Consider the following 21,136-nt stretch of genomic DNA (forward strand, 5'->3'; position numbering starts at 1 on the left):
ATTGAAATGATCTTTTTGTCGATAAGAACATATAACCTTTAGTTTATGAGCGAGAAAGATATTGTTCTCACTACTGATGAGGAACATCTATCTACCACTAATCTGCTGCCTCATCCCCTGGAAAGGATACTTCATTGAGATGTAGAATCCCAGCAATGTGTTTAACATACCCAACAACGTTTGATAAGTGGTTGACTGTATAAAAGGGTTGGAATGAAATTTACTTAATGTATCTTTCAGTTTTCCTTTTTTTTAGCAAATAAAATTTACATGTGGTTGATGGTTACATAATGTTATACTAGAAAAAATATTATTGCCCACATTCTCACTTACGTCAAATTTTCAGATTGTCTTTGACTACCAAGATGTTCTATCAGGGATTTCTGCTGCTTATAGTGGCAGTTGGTCTGACGTCTTCTCTTCCTCAGCCACTTAAGTGGGCAAAACTCAAGTTATTTCCAGCTCCAACAAACCTACCTACGATCGCTAAAGAAATACCACAAGTACAAGGAGAAACACTAGTGAAGACTGTCCAGACAGGTGCGTTTATTTAAATTTTAGTCCACATTGGATGTATAACTACTCTATGTTGAGTTTAGATTTCGATTTAGTGATATGCGTAAAGTACATTGGTTGATTTACTTCACTTTGTTTGAAGGTGCTTACTAAATTTGCTTTGAACTTCAACAAATATCTAAGCACTTGCCAATATTCATTTTGCTAAAGAATTATCTTCTGTATATATTTCTGGATATCTGTGTAGACTGTGTAGAGCATTTAAACGGTACAAGGGCATGCCAACTAAATCATTCACAGAAAAAGGAAAATTAAAAACTAAAATCAGAAACTAAAACAGATCATAATAAAAATCATCTAGTTTTAATATCAAAGTAATAAAGTAAAAATAAAAAAAAATGCAAAAAATCTGTAATGCTTACACAAACTTCAGTTTCAGACATAATATGCATGTGTAGGCGATTTACTTTTTTATTTTTCTTCCTATAAGCAAAACCTGGAATTACAGGAATCAATCCTCTTCCCAGTGCAAAAGACACCATACCTCTACTCAACGGAGACCCACCTGTCAATGCTGCAACTGTTGGAGATAAACCCATCTTGCCAGAGTCAGGAATTCTAGGTAGATAAGATAGAGTCATGGCCAAAAGTTTTGAGAATGACACAAATATTATATCTGTTGCCCTCTGGTTTTTATGTGTGTTTGTCAGATGTTTTTATCACATACAGAAATACAAGTGCAATCATATTATGAGTAACAAAAACTTTTATTGACAGTTAGAATGAGTTAATGCAGCAAGTCAATATTTGCAGTGTTGACCCTTCTTCTTCAGGACCTCTGCAATTCTCCCTTGCATGCTCTCAATCAAGTCCTTTCTTGCACAATCAATGCTTGCATTTTGTCACAATTTGTTGGTTTTTGTTTGTCCACCCGTCTCTTGATGATTGACCACAAGTTCTCAATGGGATTAAAATCTGGGGAGTTTCCGGGCCATGGACCCAAAATCTCTGTTTTGTTCCCTGAGCCATTTAGCTATCACCTTTTGCTTTATGAAAAAGGCATTGTTGATCACTAAACTGCTCTTGGGCGGTTGGGAGAAGTTGCTCTTAGAAGACATTCTGGTACCATTCTTTATTCATGGATGTGTTTTTAGGCAATACTGTAAGAGAGCCGATTCCCTTGGCTGAGAAGCAACCCCACACATGAATGGTTGCAGGATGCTTTACAGTTGGCATGAGACAAGACTGGGAAGGTTTTAGGGAAAGGGGGTTGATTTGAACTTTTAATATTTTATTAATTTTTTAAATTTTTTAAACTTTTTTTTTAATTTTTTTCAATATTTATTAAACCCTCTAGGGTTAATGTACCCTAGAGGGTCTAATAAATAGTGAAAAAAAAGAAAAAAAAAAAGTTTAAAAAATGTTAATGTTAGATTGTTCCTACCATATACTGCAATACAACTGTATTGCAGTATATGGCATTTCTGCACACTATACGTTACAATGAGCCACTGGCTCATTGTAACGAATACGCAGAAGCCATTCAGCCTGTCATGGCAACCGACCGTGCCCACGCACCACCATGCTTTCAGTGCTGCCGGCGACTTTGCCGGCGGCAAAAAAAGAGGTTAACACCCGCTATCGGTGCAAACACCGACCACGGGTGTTAGCGATGGTTCTTTGCTGCAATATGCAGCAAAGCCCATTCCTGTATAAAGAGGGCTCAGTCCATCAGTCGCAGAGCATGAAGGGGTTAAAGTGTCCAGTGGTGTGATGCTTACTTAACCCCTTCACGCTCCGTGACGGATATATCCGCCACGGAGCTGTGAAGGTTGTATGAAGAAGGCTCACGGGCTGAGCCTTCTTCATACAGTGATGGGCTTTGCTGCATATCGCAGCAAAGACCCATCGCTATCACCCGCGGTCGGTGCTTGCACCGATCGCGGGTGTTAACCTCTTCTTTGCCGCCGGCAAAGTCGCCGGCGGCACTTTAAATTTGGCGGCGCGTGGGCGCCGCCATCTTACCTCCGATCGCCGCTCCCCCGAACGTCATCGGGGGGCGGCGATCGGTTGCCATGGTAGCCTCGGGTCTTCGTTTGACCCGAGGATACATGGCTTCTGCACATGCATTACAATGAGCCTGTGGCTCATTGTAATGTATAGTGTGCAGAAATGCCATATACTGCGATACAGTAGTATTGCAGTATATGGCAGGAGCGATCAGACCATCTAGGGTTAATGTACCCTAGAGGGTCTAAGAAACAGTGGAAAAAAAGAGAAAAAAAAAAGTTTAAAAAATGTAAAAAAATAATAAAATATTAAAAGTTCAAATCACCCCCCTTTCCCTAGAACTGATATAAAATATAATAAATAGTAAAAATCACAGACACATTAGGTATCGCCGCGTCCCAAAATGCCCGATCTATCAAAATATAAAAACGGTTACGGGCGGCGGTGACCTCCGGAACGGCAAATGGCGCCCAAATGTCCAAAATGCGACTTTTACACCTTTTTAGATGACATAAAAAATGTAATAAAAAATGATCCAAATGTCGCACAGTCCTCAAAATGGTAGCAATGAGAACGTCGGCTCATTTCGCAAAAAATGACCCCTCACATATCTCCATGCGCCAAAGTATGAAAAAGTTATTAGCGTCAGAAGATGGCAAAATTTTTTTTTTCTTTTTTGTACACATTCGTTTAATTTTTGAAAATTTATTAAAACGCAATAAAACCTATATAAATTTGGTATCACCGCGATCGTACCGAACCAAAGAATAAAGTAGGTGTGTTATTTGGAGCGCAGAGTGAAAGTCGTAAAAACTGAGCCCACAAGAACATGACGCACATGCAGTTTTTTTAAATTTTTCCACATTTGGAATTTTTTTGCGGCTTCCCACTACATGGCATGGAATAATAAATAACATCATGGGAAAGAAAAATTTGTTACGCACAAAATAAGCCCTCACACAGCTCTGTACACGGAAAAATGAAAAAGTTATGGATTTTTGAAGATGGAGAGCGAGAAATCAGCGAAAATACCCTGCGTCCTTAAGGGGTTAATCATGACAGATCTCCAGCCCTGTCCTCAACAACACCCAAACCTATGTTAATGGAGCAATCAATCACTGACACAATGTTAACTGCTCCTTTTAAGGCAGGCCTGCAATAAAGTTGAAATGTGTTTTCTGGGAAAAAGTTGTAACCTTGTAATTACCGTACATAAAATGTGTTTTATTAACTTCAGTTACTTATTATATTACATTCCTTTTCTGAGGTTCAACTGAAATCTCAGGACTAAATCCACTGCCCATTGTTGATGCCACAGTCAACATACCTGTATCTAAAGGAGACCTACCTCTCAATGTTGCAACGATTGGTGATAAATCCATCTTACCAGAAGCTCCAGGTAGATAAGAAACTTTTCATTCAACCCAAAACCTGATATGGGGTTAATAAGTAAAATATGAGTTGAGGATTGTCATCTTCTCTGCTGTCTTAAAAGAATTTGGTGGTATGCCTATGACCCTAAGCAACATTAGACAGGGGCTGATTCGTTAGGGTTATATGGGCGGGTATATGGGAGGGTACTTGGTATGCTCTGAGGTAAGCTGTGACATTGTGGATTGTCACACAACAATAAGGCACCCTGTCTCGCGTCCTCTGTTTGTGAGCTAGTCTCACAGATTGGGGCTACAATACATGTAGGGGGTTAATTCATTAATGCATTAATTCAACACTTGTGACAACTCGAGACTTGCATCATAGTGTGATTGTTGGTACTTTGTCTGGGCAGTCCTATTTTCCTGTCTGGGATTTATCTCTGGGACTTGTATTATTTTAACTTGTATTTCATATAGTTTGATTATGTATTTACAATATAAAATATCTTTTTATTTGTGATTGATATTCTTCTTGAGTTTATTTATTGTTTTTTTATTGAAAGACATTCTGTCATTTTTGCTGCACAGAAATGAAGCATTAGTTTCTTATAAGAGTCCATAAGTCACCTTCTGCTTCTTAAGAAACAAATATACACTCACCGGCCACTTTATTAGGTACACCTGTCCAACTGCTCATTAACACTTAATTTCTAATCAGCCAATCACATGGCGGCAACTCAGTGCATTTAGGCATGTAGACATGGTCAAGACAATCTCCTGCAGTTCAAACCGAGCATCAGTATGGGGAAGAAAGGTGATTTGAGTGCCTTTGAACGTGGCATGGTTGTTGGTGCCAGAAGGGCTGGTTTGAGTATTTCAGAAACTGCTGATCTACTGGGATTTTCACGCACAACCATCTCTAGGGTTTACAGAGAATGTTCCGAAAAAGAAAAAACATCCAGTGAGCGGCAGTTCTGTGGGTGGAAATGCCTTGTTCATGCCAGAGGTCAGAGGAGAATGGGCAGAGTGGTTAGAGCTGATAGAAAGGCAACAGTGACTCAAATCGCCCACCGTTACAACCAAGGTAGGCAGAAGAGCATCTCTGAACGCACAGTACGTCGAACTTTGAGGCAGATGGGCTACAGCAGCAGAAGACCACACCGGGTGCCACTCCTTTTAGCTGAGAAAAGGAAACTGAGGCTACAATTTGCACAAGCTTATCGAAATTGGACAGTAGAAGATTGGAAAAATGTTGCCTGGTCTGATGAGTCTCGATTTCTGCTGCGACATTCAGATGGTAGGGTCAGAATTTGGCGTCAACAACATGAAAGCATGGATCCATCCTGCCTTGTATCAACGTTTCAGGCTGGTGGTGGTGGTGTCATGGTGTGGGGAATATTTTCTTGGCACTCTTTGGGCCCCTTGGTACCAATTGAGCATCGTTGCAACGCCACAGCCCAGTATTGTTGCTGACCATGTCCATCCCTTTATGACCACAATGTACCCAACATCTGATGGCTACTTTCAGCAGGATAATGTGCCATGTCATAAAGCTGGAATCATCTCAGACTGGTTTCTTGAACATGACAATGAGTTCACTGTACTCAAATGGCCTCCACAGTCACCAAATGGCCTCCACAGATCTCAATCCAATAGAGCATCTTTGGGATGTGGTGAAACGGGAGATTCGCATCATGGATGTGCAGCCAACAAATCTGCGGCAACTGTGTGATGCCATCATGTCAATATGGACCAAAATCTCTGAGGAATGCTTCCAGCACCTTGTTGAATCTATGCCACGAAGAATTGAGGCAGTTCTGAAGGCAAAAGGGGGTCCAACCCGTTACTAGCATGGTGTACCTAATAAAGTGGCCGGTGAGTGTATTTCTTTGATATTATAATATTTAAATGTTTTCTTTAAGGGCCACTTGAAATTCCAGAAGTAAATAATATTCCTTCCATTAATTCAGAAGGATTACCCACAAGAGATGTAGCTGACAATGTTGCAAAAGGAGTAGAAATCAATCCATCTAAAATAGAGGTTCCAGGTAAATTAAATAAATCAAATTTATATATAGGTCCCGTTAGTGGGTTCTGGAATATTTCCTAGAATGTACAATGTTAATTATTTTTCGAATATAAAATTATAATTTACCTCTCAATACTTAATAGCTTATAGTTCTTATACATAGGACACATGTATTTAATCTCTTTATCATGCAGATAGATAAACATCAGGAGGAGTAGAAAAGAATGTACATGTTGTCCAATCTGAAAGCAGCATGTTATAGAGCAGGAGGAGCTTAGCAGATTGAACATAGTGTCCTATCTACAAACAGCATGTTATAGAGCAGGAGGAGCTGAGCAGATTGTACATAGTGTCCGATTTGCAAGCAGCATGTTATAGAGCAGGAGGAGCTGAGCAAATTGTACATACTATCTTAATTGCAGGCAGACATTATAGAGTAGGAAAAGCTGAACATATAGAACACTATGTACAATCTGAAAACGACATGATATAGAGCAGGAGGAAATACACAGTTTCCTAGTTGCAGGCAGAGAAAAATAGAGCAGAAGGAGGCAGGCAGATTGTACAACATTTGTTATAGATTTGTAACAGAGCTCGTTCTGCAGACAACTTTGTTTCCACAAACAAGGCAGGAGGAGCTGAGGAGCTTAATACTTAACCCCATAGCGCAATAAGACGTACCTGTACGCTTTATTGCGCATGGGGTAGTATGAAGAGGGTCCACGGGCTGAGCCCTCTTCATACACGTCGGGTGCTTGCTTCACAAAGAAGCAAGCACCCGTCGCTAACACCCGCGATTGGTGCTTGTACCGATCGCGGGTGTCAACCCTTTCATCGCCGCCGGCAAAGCTGCCGGCGGCATTAATGAGCCGGCAACGCGTGGGCGCCGCCATCTTGGCTCCGATCGCCGCTCTCCGTGACGTCATCGGGGAGCGGCAATCCATTGCCATGACATGTGTGATTGTGATTGTGTGATCCGAGGCTATCATGTTTTAGGCCATCTATTACAATGTGCGATCTGCATTTTGTAATAGATGGTGTGCAAAATCCCCATATACTGCCATACTGTAGTATGGCAGTGTATGGTAGGATCAATCAGACAACCTAGGGTTAAAGTATCCTAGGGAGTCTGAAAAATAGTAAAAACTTTTAATAAAAAAAATTAAAAAATAAAAAATTATATTAAAAAAACCTAAAAATTCAAATCACCCCCCTTTCCCTAGAACTGATATAAATATAAATAAACAGTAAAAATCATAAACACATTAGGTATCAACGCGTCCGAAAATGCCCAATCTATCAAAATATAATAATGTTTTTTTACTTCGTTTAACCACGTAACAGAAAATAGTGCCCAAAGTCGCAAATTGCATTTTTTTGCCATTTTGAAAAATATAAAAAATTCAATAAAAAGTGATCAAAAGGTCGTACAATTCTAAAAATAAAAGCATTGAAAACGTCATCAAAAGTCACAAAAAATGACACCACCCACAGCTCCATAAACCAAAGTATGAAAAAGTTATTAGCGCAAGAAGACGGCAAAATGAAGGAGGTTTTAATTTTTGTAAATGTATGAAAACATTATAAAACCTATACAAATTTGGTATCCATGTGATCGTATTGACTCAATGAATAAATTAGACATGTCATTTGGAGCGCACAGTGAAAGACGTAAAATCCACGCCCACAAGAATGCGTTTTTTCACCATTTTCACTGCATTCAGAATTTTTTTCCCGCTTCCCAGTATATGGCATAGACAATTAAATGCCATCACTATGAAGTGCAATTTGTTACGCAGAAAACAAGCCATCACACAGCTCTCTACATGGAAAAATAAAAAAGTTATAGATTTTTGAAGGTGGGGTGTGAAAAATAAAGACGCAAAAACGAAAAAGGGCCTGGTCCTTAAGGGGTTAATACTTACTAAAAATATTGTATTGTTTCAATAATTTTAATCACGTGTCTACCTTTTAGGGTCTCCTGAAATTCCACTATTAAATCCCCTTTCACTGAATAATGCAACCGACAACCTCACTCTACCTAAAGATATCTTATCTGTCACGGTTGCTGTTGGGGATAAATCCATCTCAAGAGAATTGGAAGTTCCAGGTAGATAAGATACTTTACATTTACTTAATGAGTCTGTACAGTAATGCTGGACATGGATTTTAGGCAGCTTCCAGACAAATATTCCCTCAGCTATAAGGGAAGAAACTCTGTGAATAGATAAGCCATGGCCATATCTCATTAGTAAAATACAGTTTGTTACTTTAAAGATACACAAATATTTTTTCTAAGAATTCTAAATCTAAGTGCTTTCTTTAAGGACCAATTGCAATTCCAGAGCCCAATAAAGTTCCTTTTCCTACCATTAATCCAATAGAAAGCCTCCCTGCAGTCAATGCAGCTGACAATATATCAATTCCAGGTAAATGAGATACAATTTATTTTAAAGGTTAAGATGAGATAATAAGTTCTTTTATGCATGTTATATAAAATGTATATACACATACAGTGAATTGAATGATTGTTCTTATGAATTATAATTATATACTAAAAATTTTTTCAAGGTGCCGCTGACATTCCAGAGCTAGATACTCAGCCCAAAATTATTACAACAGACTGTCTACCTATAGCCAAAGGAGATGAGACTGTCAAAGCTGTAACTGGTGGCAATCCCAACTTGACAAACTTTGGAGCTCCAGGTAATTACACATACAAAAAGGGTTCTGCGGATCTAGATGTGTCCTTAAGATACCAGGGCCAGTTCTGTGCAAAATTAGACCCAGGTCACAATTAAAAATGGGGTTCACAGGTTTAAATATTGTACCTACTATTTAGTCCTGCAGATGAAGTGGAAAATTGAGCTTTTTATTAGTAAAAATAGTACATCAGGTTATCATATAATTGATGCGCTTCGACTGATCAGACTAAGACGTTATGCATCGAAATGCGTCAATCATAGGATAACAATGTACCTGATTGACAGGCAGAAATAATATCTAGCATCTAATAGGTGACACCTGTGCTACATCAAGCACAGGACTTCATGACACTTCTCATTGCTGCCTAGATGTCTTCAGCTACTTGCAGCATACACTGTAGTGTCCCCTGGATAGCATGCAATGCACACTCTGCTCCTAAATAATATATATCCATTAAAATTGAACACTGTGCCTTTCACATTTTGTATGGAAAATACCACTAACACCACAATTGACCTTGCAGTGTCTCCACATATTAAAACACTTGGACCACAACTGAAAACTCTATGCCCCCACATATACACACATAGAACATAATGTGACCCTTCAAAAAATAATAAAAGCTATACCCTTAAGATACAGTAAGCCCACTACAACAAATATGGTAGTATCAAATTCAGTGCTCCCCCTGAATTATTCTATACCTTCTATTATATTCAGCACTCCTCTCACATTAATTATATTATATGAGACCCCCTACCCAAATTTATAATGTTGTATACAGTGTCCCTCAAATTAATGATATTATCTACAGCCCTTTTCTTATATTATACACATGCCCTGAATTAAATATATAAAGAGCTTTCCTCTTTAATAATTAATTTCATTATTAACTCTGCTTCCCTGAATGTATTATATCACATACATCTCCCCCCAATCAAAAGAGATCATAAACAATATATATTATGTACATGTATAGCAAACTATACAATTTTTTGGGGGGAGGCATATATAATTCAGTTAAAGGCACAGTGGGGGGTTGTATAAAATTAAATCAGGGGGGACTTTTTAATTTTGTAAATACTGTATCTTGTACTATAATAAATCTTTATTCATGTAACATTTTCATATTCTGCAGTGCTTTATAGATCATGGGGTACATATACAAACAAAATAAGTCATTACTGAGTAATTACATGGTCAGATGAACTTAAAATCTAGAAAACTTCTGTTTAACAAATCACCAGAAATATATCAACCACAAAAAATTCATAATACAAATAGTAAAGGGCTAAATAGAGGACCACTCAGACTTCTGTTTAATGTTTTACTTTTCAGCATTTACTTTCAGGGGTGACATCACTGCATGTGACGGCCTCATTTACATAATAAAGAATAGATGATTTTACAATGAATAATGTATGAATTGACTAGATAAAGGCTGTGATGGAATCCTTGTGAGCTGCTCCAACAGGAAGTAGTGACAGGACAAGTGACACAGACCTGATAACAGGTGTCCTTTAAGATCTGGCATAAGCTTTAAAGGGAACCTGTCACCAGATTGCTATTTTTATCAGGTTAGGTTCAGGTTGCTATAGACAAAGTGCTGTATATGCCAAAATGATTTTTGAAAAAATGTCTGTGTTATATGGTATTTGAACTAAAGTATGTGAAACTTTACCTGGCTCCTTGCCAGAAGCCAAATCCCAGAAAGGAAAACTTCAAATGACAACTTTCGTCTCATTTATAATATATTCACTGCTCTCCTCATCACTGCTGGCTCCTGCCCCTCCCTCCCACCTCCTGCACCCTCTCCTTGTAGCAAAATGGCAGAATGAGAGATTGTCTGCAGTGAGCTGACAAGTCATTTGGGGGAAGGGGCAGAAGCCAGCAGAGATAAGCAGAGCAGTGAATGCATTATAAACAGGGCCAATTCTAACCCTTTTGCTGCTTGAGGCAAAACTTGAAAATGCTGCCTCCCGTGCGCCCGGTGATGCTACCTCAGACGCTAGTAATCAGTCAGTGACACAGGTATTAGTGACATCTAGTACCTTACAGGTGATGATCTTCTCCATCAGGAAGAGGACCTCTTTACAATTTCTCCCGGCCATGGTTTATCTTTGCTGAATTCACAGTCAAACTTCTTCAGCTCTATGCACCACAGCACCACAAGGCGCCCCTAAAAAATACCACAGTCACTTAGAGTAAAATGGAGCATGTTCCTAATATGTATTATCTACACAGCATGACATCCAAATAATTTATAGTATGTACAGCACCCACAATTTAAGTTACCCTAATTTAGCCACCCCTTGCATACACAGCCTCCAGCCCCCCCTGTATACACAGCCTCCAGTTCCCCAGCATATACACAGCCTCCAACCCCAGCATATACACAGCCCCCAGAATATATACATACCCCCATATGTATACAGCCTCCACCCCCCATATGTATACAGCCTCCAGGCCCCCCATATGTATACAGCCTCCAGGCCCCCCATATGTATACAGCCTCCAACCCTCGTATGTATACAGCCGTCAGCCCCCAGTATATATAATGCCTCTAGCCCCGGTATATATATAGCTATGACACCCCAAGAAAATAAGAACCTTGTGTGATGACGTTATTACACGCACTGGCCTGTGTCCTGCAGAGCGGTGCACACAGGTGCGATGTGCTGCATCAATTTGCTTACCAATTACTTTGGCGCCAATGTAATTGATTTTTCAGGTAGTTCGGACTTGCCAACCATTGGCAAGTCTGTACTACCGTTGATAAAATGCTGCCTCAGAAATGGTCTGCCATCACGGCAGATGCGGCCCTGATTATAAAGCAAACAGAAGTTTTCATTTGAAAATGTTTCTTTCTTGGATTCAGGTTGAAGCAGGGAGCAAGGTAAAGTTTCACATACCATGTAATATAGACATTAGAAAAAACTTTGTCTATAACAACCTGTCCTTGGATGGAAATAGCACTCTGATGACAGGTTCTCTTTAAAACTTTTGAGTTGGTGATTTTCCGTTGTATATATTTGATGGTGGGCTGCATGATACATAGATAAGTATAATTGCCTATGCTATCTATACTGCTAAAACAGATGCCAACATTCTTTTGGCTTGCCTTGGTTTAAGATCTACAGTAAGATTTCTATGTTAGGGATTTTATATATATATATATACGTGCTCAATGGTAATTATTTGACATGGTTTATGATATATTTTTTCTTTAGGAACTGTGGCAGAATTGTATTCTCTATTGAAAAGCTTAAGTCATAATGTATCAAGAATGGAAGCAGGCAAGTAGAAAGTTGATTTTGGGAGAAAACAACACTTGAAAACTAACCCATACACACTTAGTATCAATAAGGAATATGTTTATGTCAAAGTACACAGTCTGGTTGGTTTTAAAAAGGATTGATGGAATAAAAATGGAAAATTCAAGATGTGTATAGAATCACAAGTAAAAGTATTTTATGTGAAATTCTTTGTAACAACGTAGAGGAAGTTTTTTGAGAATTTGTATAGGACTTTAAGAGGTCCTGTCACCCATAAATCGGGCACTAGTGCTTAAACAAACACTGTGGTGTTAGAAGGATAGCGTTACCGGAAACCTCCGGTAACGCTATATAACACTGCGGCGAAGTACAATGTAAACATCGGACCGCTCGCCAAGCGGTCCGATGTATTCCAGAGGGGGCAGGGTTGGGGCGTGGTTAGGGGAGGTGACTGCCGCATGACGCGTGGCAGTCACCGCCGGCCTATGGAGTGAGCGGTCCGGGGAAGAGGCAGCCCCTCGGACCACCCTCTCTTGAATACGTCGGACAGCTTTGCGAGCGGTCTGACGATTACATTGTACTCCACCGCAGTGTTAGATAGCGTTACCGGAGGTTTCCGGTAACGCTATCCTTCTAACACTGCGATATTTGTTTATACCCTAGGAGCTGCTTTCTTTAGTGACATGGGTGACAGGTCCTCTTTAACCCCTTATCACCGACACTAGTTTTCCGCCCAAGGCAGGGGCGAAGCATAAGTAAAATATAGTGATTCCAGTGCAGGCTTTCACAGGGTCTAAAACAATTGTGCATCAGCAGGAATACATTCGTAAAAGTACATGGAAAGAAAGCGATTAACGCGTTTCGGCTAGCAAGCCATAGTCATGATCCATACAATAGATAAAAAATAACACAATTTATAAGACTTCTAACCCTGGTCAAGACCTATGGGGAAGGAAAATAGGAGGCGTCACAAACCTTAACCCTTGAATACAAGAGTTAACCCCTAAATACAAAGATAGCTATTTATGAACATAGTGAAACTAACGTTGCTAGTTAGGGAGCATTGAACAATCTGCCATATGTATTACAATATAAGGAACAAAGACAAATTAGATGACAGAAATGGACATAGAAAATAGGCCATATTTAGTAGACAGTAATTAAATCATGGCGATAGTTCATCCCATTAGGCTGTCTAGTATCCAAGACAAAAATTCAATAGGATTCTTTGTTCAGTAGCTATTTTTGGTGGTCACCACCCCCGATAAGTTTAGTAACCTTTTCTGTGACTGTCCACCTAAAGCTTGATTTACCTGTATTTTTTGGACTATAAGACACTCTTTTTAGCAAGAAAACATCTTGCATCCAGCACTGCCTGACCCTCCTGATCGCGGTAATGAAGATCAGGTGATGCCCTGATATATAGCTGTACCTGATCTCCCAGAGAGGAGCGGCTCCGTACTGCTCTCTCCCTCTGCCTACAGTTACGAGACCTGCCGTGATGTCAGAAACATGTGACTGATCACATGCTTCCTACATCACCACAGGGTCTGATACTGGGAGTATGGGGACATGCTGGGCTGGGACAGGGTAAGAAGGGGAAGAGGGGAAACGTGTGTGTGTTTGGGTGTGTGGGGGGGTTCTGTGTGTATAGCTGAGCTGTGTGTATCTGTATGAATGATGCAGAGCTTTGTGTGTATCTATATGACTGATGCAGAGCTGCATGTGTAACTGTATGGATGATGCAGAGCTGCGTGTGTAACTATGGATGATGCAGAGCTGTTTGTGTAACTGTATGGATGATGCAGAGCTGCATGTGTAACTATGGATGATGCAGAGCTGTGTGTGTAACTGTATGGATGATGCAGAGCTGCGTGTGTAACTGTATGGATGACGCAGAGCTGTGTGTGCAACTGTATGGATGATGCATGTGTAACTGTATGGATGATGCAGAGCTGTTTGTGTAACTGTATGGATGATGCAGAGCTGCATGTGTAACTGTATGGATGATGCAGAGCTGTTTGTGTAACTGTATGGATGATGCAGAGCTGCGTGTGTAACTGTATGGATGACGCAGAGCTGTGTGTGCAACTGTATGGATGATGCAGAGCTGTGTGTGTAAGAGCTGCAGCTCTGCAGCTGTGTATGTATCTGTACGAATGATGCTGAACTGTATGTGTATTTGTATGGATAATGCAGAGCTGTGTGTGCTGTGCTTTGGTGCGACCAACAGGGATATTTTAATTGGTGTAAAAAAGATTTTTCCTTTTTTGGAAGCCTAAATCTGGGGTGCGTCCTATAGTAAGAAGTGTCTTATAGTCCGAAAAATACGGTATCCCCCTTATGGATATCTCTAAAGTGTCGCGTGAGAGAGGAGACATGGACAGAAGAGTTGGTGACATCAGAGATATGTCTTCTGATGCGAACTTTGGCCGGACAGGTAGTGCATCCTACATGTTGTACTTTGCATGTAATGCAAGATGCTAAATATACAATGTATGAGGTATTACAATTTATGTAGGACTTAATGAGATAAGTTCTTTCATGGCATACGAGGTGAAGGAATTACCTCAAACAATGTAATCACAGGCTTTGCAATGGCTATGGCCACATTTGTGACAGCCTGGAAAATCCAGCCAGGTTTGTCTTTTAATTTCAGACTTATCACTAGTAAAAAGGCTGGGAGACAATGATGTACCCAGAGTAGCACCCCTTCTAAGCCACAAATCTTACACCTTGTGCTGTCACTTTATGGAAATCTTTGTTGAGCGAAAGAATAGGTAAATGCTTTTTAATTATTTGTTTAATACTGTAAAAATTGACAGCTATACTGTGTTGTAAATGTGACTGGTCTAGGGTTTTGTGTTGTGCCTCCTGAAAAAAATTTTTTCTTTTTGTTGATCAAAAGATCCGACCTAGGTTTGCTTTTAATCCTATTGTATGCTGAAGTGATAAGATGTTTGTTGTATCTGTCATCTTTTATGTGGCACGGTGTCAAATGCCTTTGAAAAGTCCAGATATACAACATCCACAGCGTCCCCCAGATCCAGTATTGAACTTACCTCCTCGTAGAAACCAATCAGATTAGTCTGACAGGACCGATCTCTCATAAACCCATGCTAACGCTGGGTTATAAGGTTGTGCACAGTGAGATACTCGAGGACAGCATCTCTAACAAACCCCTCAAATATTTTCCCCACCACAGAAGTTAGACTCACGGGTCTGTAGTTTCCAGGATCGCTATTTGATCCTTTTTTGTATATTGGTACCACATTTGCTATGCGCCAGTCTTGTGGAACATAACCAGTCCTCAGTGAATCTTCAAATATTAAAAATAACGGTATGTCTATCATGGTACATATAGTTCATGCAGAACCCAGGGGTGTATGCCATCTGGCCCCGGTGATTTATCTATCTTAGTGGTTGCGAGGCGGTGCCGTATCTCTTCCTTGGTTAAACTGTTGACATTCCAAAAAGAATTTACATTATTCCTCATTGTGTCTTCCACCAGGGGATTTTCCTGGGTAAAGACAGTTGAGAAGGCGACATTCAGTAGATTGGTTCTTTCCTCATCTCCTTCCACCATGACCCCCATGTTATTTCTAAGGGGACCCACACTCTCTGTTTTTAGTTTCTTATCATTTATATACTTGAAAAATAATTTGGAATTATTTTTGCTCTCCCTGGCAATTTTTCTCTCAGTCTCTATTTTTGCAGCCTTTATCTGCTTTTTACAGGATTTATTTTTCTCTCTATAATCCTGTAATGCCTCATCGCTACCTTCACGTTTTAGCACCTTAAACGCCTTATCTTTCTCGCTTATTGCTTTCCTTACAAGACTAGTTAGCCACATTGGCTTTTTCTTGTTCCTCTTATGCTTTTTTCCATAAGGTATGTGTTTCTCACAGGACTTTTTCAGAATATATGAGAAAAAGTCACATTTTTGGGGGGAGGCTTTTGTCTTTGAGAACATTATCCCAGGCTATGCCTTTAAGGTCTTCCCTTAGTTATTGAAAATTTGCCCTCCTGAAGTTTAGAGTGTTGGTTGCCCCTTCCCTAACGTTCTTAGTAAAGCGTAATACAAAATCAATGATATTATGATCACTATTCCCCAGGTTCCCCCCAACCTGTAGTTTTGATAGCCTATCAGGTCTGTTGGTAAGGATAAGGTCCAGCAGTGCCCCCCCTCTTGTTGGCTCCAGGAATATTTGCGACAGGTAATTGTCTTTTGTTGGTGACAAGAACCTGCTACCTTTGAAGGACCTGCATGTTTCTGCCCCCCAGTCAATATCTGGGTAATTGAAGTCCCCCATGATAAGTACTTCACCATGCTTTGAAGCCGCATCCATTTCACTTATCAGCATTTCCTCAGGTAATTCTGGTGTCAGAGGAACACGAGGAACACTGGTAACACTGCAGACATAGGAACACGGAGGAACACTGGTAATACGGCAGAAATAGGAACACAGAAGGCTTACTTTTCACAGGAATGCTTGAAGATCTGTCAGGGAATGATGGGAGCCGCCGGATTAAATGCATTCACGGAAGCGTGGAGAGGTAAATCCATGGCAGTGGGACCGGAGCAGTGGAGAGAAGCATGGTTGCACCTGCCATCCTCTGCGGTATGGATCGCGGGGGTGCCGGTGCCTGTGACAAGGTGAATTGGGCGGCGACTAAGATTTGTCAGTCTATGCCCTCAGGCTGAGGCCAGCTAGCTTGCCCACAGATCCCATGGTGCCTTGTGTTCTCTCTCAAAGTAATTTAGCTTAAAATTATTTTAGTTTCCCACAAGTAAATCAACTGAACACTGCACAATGCACATACAGGATGTATATGGTGACCAGCCTGGCGGCTTCCATCACATGGAGGAGGCTTATCTGGACAGAGCTGATACTGCCATGACAAGGTGGGGGAAGGGAGCAGTGAGAAATGCAGAGACAGATAGTAAACTTTCTGTAGAATCACAGACTGGGATGGAGGGACTGAAAGGGAACAGGGAGATCTTTTACCTCACTATTCTGTGCAGTAAACATCAGCATACACTTCTAGCTCTGCTACATTCACTGATACATGACGCCCTTCCAATGAGCAGTGAGCAAAAGGAAACTACTGCATTCAGGTAACAAAGATAATAGGCAAAGTTGTTTTACATCCCAAGAGCTATTGATTTGTGAAAAATAAAAAAACCTTTACAGTTACTAATATGTTGTATTTGCACCAGGTATAACCAATTCTATTTTGAATATTTAGTTCTCAAACTGGAAGGAAGGATCCAAGTGGTTGGAGACAAAATGATGGCGACCAGTGGAAAAGAAGTAGACTTTGTAACATCCAAGTCTGCATGTAAAGCTGTTGGCGGAATAATTGCTACTCCAAGGAATGAAGCAGAGAACATAGCTGTTTTGGCATTTGTAAAGAAATATAAAAGATATGCATACCTGGGAAAAGAGGGATCAGTACCGGGCAACTTCAAATACTTAAATAGAGTCCCAGCAGTTTACACACGTTGGAGAAAGGGTGAACCTAGAGAGCAAGCACAGGAAACATGCATTGAAATGTACACTGATGGGCAGTGGAACACTAAAGCATGTAACCAAAAGCGTCTGACTGTCTGTGAATTGTAGTCCAAAACTATACCCCAGAGAAGAAATCTGGCAAATAGCAAACTAGTTGTATCATTTCATTCAGTTGTACCCCATCCATCTCACTTTGACATTCATATGTTCCAGGAAGACTCATGCATTGGCTACTCTTTGTTCAGTGAGCTCTTTATTCTTTGGTCAAGAAAAAGCTATTAAGGAGGGTTTCTCTTGAATAAACATTGATACTCTCTGCAGAAGTGAATTTAACCCATAGATTAATACAAAGAGCCAACTACTTCTGAATCCGTGTTTTGTGTTTGTCAGGTCAACAGCTCATGCTTGCAGGAGATGGCTGTTGTTCTCCTTCCCTACAAACAGAAATTATTGATAGTGTTTATTCCTGGGAAACCCCTTTTGCTAGGTTTTATTTAGCTGGGAAGGTTCAGAATGATAAATTTATTAATCGTTCTGGATTTATAAATTCTGTGCTAAAGTTACCAACTCTTGACAAAGAACAGTGAGCGTATTTATCTGATGCAGACGTAGATCCTTATTTCTTTTTGTTAATTATTGTATACATTGCCTAATTTTATAGATGTCCATCATGTGCTGTAATAGCACAACACTGAAATACATTATGTCAACAGGGGATGATAATATTTGCTGTCCAAAACAAATAAAAGTATCTTAAGAGCATCATGATTTTGTGCATTATAGTTTTTGCTTTTTAAATATTTGAAATAGTTTAACATCTATATATCCATAAACTCAGTTCATTAGATGACCAGGATTTATAAAGATTATAAAGATGTTGTAACGTCCGTGCCTTAATGTCGCTCTATCCGCAGTTGGCCAAGATAGATGGCGTTAATTTGTGTGTGAACTATAGCTTAGTGTTTGTGTTTTGATTAACTGAGCCACACCCTGCTCCTTGCATTTCAGCCCTGCCCATCAAGGGGTACTAGCCTGATGGACAGTTTCCCCAGTGTGCTGCTGGAGGTGTGTCTGGGAACTTCCTTATATACCTGCCTACTCCCATCAGACATTGCTAGTCAATTCAAGTCTTACCTGTGTATCTAGTGCTCTTGCTATCTTGTTTGGTATTCTGTGTTTTGTATCTGATTCTGTACCTTTGCAGCCATCTTGGTTTTTACCTGGTTTGTTTGTCTCCGCTTGTTTGCCTGTATCTGTACCTGACCTGTATATTACGTTGTTTGTCCTCAGTATTGTTTACCTCCTAGTGTTATCCCGCTTTCCCTGTCTCTGAACTAAAAAAGTGTGTGGGCACTTCCAAGAAATGGCCTTGACTTTGTTTGCAGTTAGACCAAAGTTATTTTTATTATTTGCATATATGTTTAACGTAGAGCTACGGCGCAGAGGTATAGGGAATGTATGAAGAGGGCTCACGGCTGAGTCCTCTTCATACAGAGGTGGGGGTTGTTGCATATTGCGGTAGGTGCTTGCACCGATGACGGCTATTTACCCTTTCGTTGCCGCCGGCAAAGTCGTCGGCTGCATTTAAAGACAGCTGCGCGCGGGCGCCGCCATCTTTATTACTATCGCCGTGCCCCCTAACGTCATCGGGGGGCGGCGATCGGTTGCCATGGTAGCCTCGGGTCTTCGTTTGACCCGAGGCTATCTGGCATCTGCAGATTCGTTACAATGAGCCAGTGGCTCATTGTAATGAATGAGCTGCAAAAATGCCATATATTGCAATACAGAAGTATTGCAGTATATGGTAGGAGCGATCTGACCATCTAGGGTTAATGTACCCTAGATGGTCTAAGAAATAGTGGGAAAAAACAGAAAAAAAAAAGTTTAAAAAAAAATAATAAAATATTAAAATTTCAAATCACTCCCTTTCGCTACAACTGATATAAAACATAATAAACAGTAAAAATCACAGACACATTAGGTATCGCCGCGTCCCAAAATGCCCGATCTATCAAAATATAAAAATGGTTACGGCCAGCGGTGACCTCCGAGACGGGAAATGGCACCCAAATGTCCGAAATGCGACTTTTACGCCTTTTTACATCACATAAAAAAAGAAATTAAAAATGATCAAAATGTCACACAGACCTAAAAATAGTAGCAGTGTAAAGGTCGGCTTATTTCGCAAAAAATAACACCTCACACAGCTCCATGCGCCAAAGTATGAAAAAGTTATTAGCTTCAGAAGATGGCAAAAAAAAATTTTTCTTTTTTTGTACACATTCGTTTAATTTTTGAAAATGTATTAAAACACAATAAAACCTATATAAATTTGGTATCACCGCGATCGCACCGAACCAAAGAATAAAGCTGAGGTGTTATTTTGAGTGGATAGTCAAAGTCGTAAAAACTGAGCCCACAAGAACGTGCGTTTTTTTTTTCAATTTTTCCACATTTGGAATTTTTTTACAACTTCGCGGTACATGGCATGTTAAAATAAATAACATTACAGGAAAGTAAAATTTGTTACGCACAAAATAAGCCCTCACACAGGTCTGTATACGTAAAAATGAAAAAGTTATGGATTTTTGAAAGTGGAGAGCGAGAAATGAGCGAAAAAACCCTGCGTCCCTAAGGGGTTAAAAAGATAAATATAGTGATATTCTAGCACATGATAACCATCAAGGATACCAATGGTAGGTTTAGACCCAGGATTGACCTGGAGATGATCCCAGATTACAGTTAAATGATACTTTTACATTAAGATTACATGCATTTATAAACATCGGTATATACAGAGTTTTCCCTGTCTCTGACCTGTGTTAGTATTCTGTGCACCAGTGTGAACACTGGTCTATTCCTGTATTCCGGTTACCTGTCCGCTCCACCATCCAGCAGCTGCCAGACGAAGTAAGCCTTCCCTGTCATCTTGTAGGGTTGCTCAGGGACAGTCAGTTAAGTTCCTGATAGTGGGTTCGCCCTTATCAGGACGGTTTATCTGCTTTAGGCAGGGCCTTAGCCCGCACGTTGCAGGGTACGTTCGCCACCACTTACCTAGTCTGGCAGCTAGCGCCAAGCCTGGTTGTGGTTGCGCGGTTGCTTAACAGGTGCTGACAGAAGTAGAAAGAAGATATCCATAAACATTTGGTGAATTTCAATTGGACCCAATAACCATCTATTGTATAGGGTGGTTCTAGGCTCCATCCCGGTAGTAGATTTTGGAAAAATAAGGGTTGGACATGTAAAATGTACATTCTGGGTGAATGTACACACCATCTATGTGGTGCTATCTGGAATGGAAAACTTTTAATAAACATGCATATGAAAGAATTAGGAATGATGCCAAAAGTTTTTCACAACAGGATTTGAGGCTCTCCCTTGCAGCTCCTCTTCCATTCTCTCAGGTTGGATGGTGAACGTTGGTGGACGCCATTTTCAATTCTCTCCAGAGATGCTCAATAGGGTTTAGGTCAAGGTTCTGGCTGGGCTTGTCAAGAATGGTCACATAGTCGTTGTGAAGCCTCTGCTTTGTTATTTTAGCTGTCTGCTTAGGAAGGTGGAAGGTGGAAAGTGAACCTCTAGCTCAGTCTGTGCTCCAGAGCAATCTGGAGAAGGTTTTTTATCCAGGATGTCTTTGTGCCGCCTGTGCATCTACGATTACCGTACAGACTTGAATATACCTTTGAAAGAAAATAAGCACAGCCCGATCAT

General features: G+C 40.3%; 1 protein-coding gene across 3 annotated transcripts; it reads left to right on the forward strand.

Annotated features, from left to right (window-relative positions):
* The first annotated feature begins 325 nt into the window (after positions 1-325).
* On the forward strand, positions 326-18,190 carry LOC140106237 (uncharacterized). 3 transcript variants are annotated; one of them, XM_072130519.1, is made up of 9 exons: positions 326-540; positions 1,007-1,138; positions 3,794-3,925; positions 5,870-5,947; positions 7,904-8,038; positions 8,256-8,357; positions 8,500-8,634; positions 11,865-11,930; positions 17,160-18,190. In XM_072130519.1, exons 1-9 carry the CDS (start codon positions 366-368, stop codon positions 17,531-17,533), a joined length of 1,329 nt encoding a protein of 442 aa, XP_071986620.1. In that variant the 5' UTR covers positions 326-365; the 3' UTR covers positions 17,534-18,190. The 3 variants fall into 3 exon arrangements, with proteins under 3 accessions (XP_071986620.1, XP_071986621.1, XP_071986622.1); XM_072130520.1 differs by having other exon boundaries at positions 5,873-5,947; XM_072130521.1 differs by lacking the exon at positions 5,870-5,947 and having other exon boundaries at positions 327-540.
* The last annotated feature ends 2,946 nt before the right edge of the window (positions 18,191-21,136 follow it).

The sequence above is a fragment of the Engystomops pustulosus genome, chromosome 11, assembly GCF_040894005.1.
Source record: "Engystomops pustulosus chromosome 11, aEngPut4.maternal, whole genome shotgun sequence".
Taxonomy (NCBI): domain Eukaryota; kingdom Metazoa; phylum Chordata; class Amphibia; order Anura; family Leptodactylidae; genus Engystomops; species Engystomops pustulosus.